General features: G+C 35.1%; 1 protein-coding gene across 4 annotated transcripts in view; it reads left to right on the top strand.

Annotated features, from left to right (window-relative positions):
* Positions 1–3,466, top strand: part of LOC111793411 (serine/threonine-protein phosphatase 5-like) — an 8,911-nt gene that overhangs the window by 4,762 nt on the left and 683 nt on the right. For all 4 annotated transcript variants that reach the window (XM_023675266.1, XM_023675267.1, XM_023675265.1 and 1 more), the window contains exons 6-12: positions 1,059–1,167; positions 1,239–1,356; positions 1,713–1,860; positions 2,350–2,598; positions 2,783–2,908; positions 2,995–3,095; positions 3,315–3,389. In XM_023675266.1, the coding sequence (XP_023531034.1) occupies positions 1,059–1,167; positions 1,239–1,356; positions 1,713–1,860; positions 2,350–2,598; positions 2,783–2,908; positions 2,995–3,095; positions 3,315–3,389 (926 nt within the window). The remainder of the gene's footprint in view (positions 1–1,058; positions 1,168–1,238; positions 1,357–1,712; positions 1,861–2,349; positions 2,599–2,782; positions 2,909–2,994; positions 3,096–3,314; positions 3,390–3,466) is intronic.

Below are 3,466 nucleotides of genomic sequence, written 5' to 3'. Positions count from 1 at the left end.
TCTTTATGACAGGGTTATTACAGGAGAGGTGCAGCTTTTCTTGCTATGGGAAAACTTAAAGAAGCACTTAAAGATTTTCAACAGGTTCGAAGACACAAGTTGTACCATCTTTTCTTGTACTCAAAGGGACACTTCGTTTTGAAGCCTTGGCTCATGTCATTGGTGGAAGCTGCGATTGGCTCTTATTGGCTTTTAACATCTGAATACAAGTTGTATTGCATTGCTATTCTCATTTGTCTGTCTGTTCCCTTTTAAACAGCAGAAATTTCAGTTGGAGTTTTTATTGTTGTCTGATCTGTTTTAGTCATTATTCTGAAAAGTTATTTGTTGATCTCTCTCTTTTTCAATATGGTGGGACTGGTGGCTGTTGGGAAACTAAGGAGGTGGAGAGGGTTAAACTGTTTTTGTTGCTTTCTTTCTGACGTCCCAAATTTAATTCCAAGTTTCAACTTATATAATATTTGATATATACAACCGTTCGATCATATTTGTTTTGTGTTGCGCAGCTCAAGAAGATCTGTCCCAATGATCGTGATGCTGCTAAGAAATTGAAGGAATGTGAAAAGGCAGTCATGAAGCTTAAGTTCGAAGAAGCAATAGCAGTACCAGAAGCTCAGAGGCGTTCAGTGGCTGATTCCATTGATTTTCATGCAATCGGTAATTTCTCTTACGTGAAATGTTCTCACCTTGCAGCTTGTGCAACTAGATCCCCAGCCCCCCAAGAATCCACCCACATATTTTAGGAAATGGCTCATTTTATCATTTTATCCATTTAATCAACTTTTAAACTTCTGTTAAAGATTAACAATAGAAGTAAATCTCTAGTCCATTCTCTTGAATTTTAGCAAGACCCAGTGGTGGGTCAAATGTTATAGATATTAAGAGATCATCTAATTACAATTTTAATTTCCTTTTTCTTTGTTCTTAGTTTTCTGCTTATTGATTTAAGATAATTATGTTAAATCACATTTTTCTTGTTCTATGACCTTTTGTTTTCTTTTTTACAAAAAATTAATTGCTTTGTGACGAAGTAAGGCTCGTTTATGCTTTAATTGTAGATGTTGAGCCACAGTATACTGGTGCAAAGATAGAAGGAGATGTTGTAACACTGGATTTTGTGAAGAAAATGATTGAAGATTTTAAAAACCAGAAAAGCTTGCACAAGAGGTAGGTCCAATGATTGACGTCATTAATCAGTGGCATGAATATGCCTTTTAATGTTGCTATTGAATTTGTAGATATGCATTCCAAATTGTATTACAAGTCAGAGAAATCTTGCGTGCCCTTCCATCTCTTGTAGATGTTAACATCCCAGAGGGCAGACATTTAACTGTTTGTGGTGATGTACATGGTCAGGTAAGGTTTCTTTGAGTTAATATACGTACTTATGATATCACCTGTCCTAGTGGTGAACATGTGTGGAGCCATTAAATATACTAGTTATGTTCAGAAATGGACAGTTTAGTGATAAAAGGAATTAGATCATCGAAAGTTTTGCNTTTTTTTTTTTTTTTTTTTTTCTTTTTTTTTTTTTTTTTTTTTTTATCCATACTTGCGCATCAATGGAGTTGCACAATATTGGGATCTCTTTTTACATAATACAGCTGTGTTTTATTTTTCCTTTATTTGAATCTCCTTATTGTATTTCTTGTTTATGTTTTATTGTAGATGGTAGGCATGCTTGCATAATATACCTTTTATGATGTCTGCAGTTCTATGATCTCTTAAATATATTCGAGCTTAATGGGCTTCCATCAGATGAAAATCCATACCTCTTTAATGGAGACTTCGTGGATAGAGGTTCATTTTCTGTGGAGGTCATTCTCACGTTGTTTGCATTCAAGTGCATGTCTCCAGCAGGTGAATTTCCTCCAAACATTTTTACACCGTAAATCTTAGATGGACTTCTTCCCGCAAAATTTTACAAGCCTATGACACTAAGGCAGGTTATAGCAATTTTGAAAGTCGTTCTTTATATCCAAGGAAGAAAAATCTTGGAAAGCAAGGAACTTGAGCTGTGAGCTCTGATTGCTGTAATTTTTCATGATTGTACTATAGCTGAATGTTAGTCGAACTTAATTTCACGAAATCCAGAAGAGGTAAAAACAATTTAATTATGAAGCTCTATGGATCTTAACCCGACATTTAACTTGATTTACTAAGTGTAAAACTGCAAATGTTATTGTCTGATCTCCTTAAAAGGTTCCTATATGTGCTTGCACTGTACTGTTTCACCATCACAATTTTTTGTCAGATCATATATGGTTTTATTTAGTCATCAACTGCTCCCTTGTGTCCTGTGAATTTTCTTTCATCCAATGACTTTTTATATCATTTGTCTACTTTCAGCTATGCATTTGTCCAGAGGAAATCACGAAAGCAAGAGCATGAACAAGATCTATGGCTTTGAGGGTGAAGTTCGGTCTAAGTTGAATGAAACGTTTGTGGAACTATTTGCAGAAGTATTTTGCTCTTTACCTTTGGCTTATGTTCTAAATGAGAAGGTTTTCGTGGCTCATGGTGGTCTTTTTAGTGTTGATGGGGTAAAACTCTCTGAAATCAGAGCAATAGATCGGTTTTGCGAACCCCCTGAGGAAGGTGAGATGCATAATTTAATCTCTTTATTTAATCTTTTATTGCTCATCTAAACTCTAATGCATATTTTCTGCACAAAGAAACATGCCTGAAAAGTCAGTATGGTTTTTCTCGAGCACAAAAAATCATTCTTCTTATATTCCTAAGTTGAATATTTCTTAATTTTCCTGTCACTTTTGTGTAACAGGATTAATGTGTGAAATCCTATGGAGTGATCCACAACCTAATCCTGGGAGGGGACCCAGTAAACGTGGTGTAGGTCTGGCCTTCGGTGCAGATGTCACTAAAAGATTCTTGGAGGAGAACAACTTAGGTAGCTGTTTTCTAGTTATGTATCTATTATGTTTGGTTGAGAATGATAACAGTTTTTGATGACATGAACTACCAATATCTCGACAGATTTAATTGTGCGATCCCATGAAGTCAAGGATGAAGGGTATGAAATCGAGCATGATGGAAAACTTATTACAGTATTTTCTGCTCCCAATTATTGTGATCAGGTAATTTCTTTTTCCTTGGTTGGTGCAATATTATCCATACATTACTAATTGTTTTAGAAGAAAAATAGCATATTACTTCAGCTTTTAGTAGTAGTAGACTAAATTCTTCTCCCATTAGGGCTTAGGTGCTGATTCTTCTTTTCTGTTTCCAAAGTCAAGTTCTTTCATGTTTTTTCCCTATAAAATTTGAACCGATGGTCTGCCATAATGACATTGCAGATGGGAAATAAAGGAGCTTTTATTCGCTTCGAAGCACCAGATTTGAAGCCCAACATTGTAACCTTCTCGGCAGTGGTGGGTGTTCATTTTTATAATATGGTCTTTCCTGTGTACCACCTTTTTTTTTTTTTTTTTTTTTTTTTTTTTTTTTT

The sequence above is a fragment of the Cucurbita pepo genome, chromosome LG04 (genome assembly GCF_002806865.2).
Source record: "Cucurbita pepo subsp. pepo cultivar mu-cu-16 chromosome LG04, ASM280686v2, whole genome shotgun sequence".
Classification (NCBI taxonomy): Eukaryota; Viridiplantae; Streptophyta; class Magnoliopsida; order Cucurbitales; family Cucurbitaceae; genus Cucurbita; species Cucurbita pepo.
Note: the sequence above shows the minus strand (reverse complement) of the source record. Positions and strands in the feature narration are given on the sequence as shown.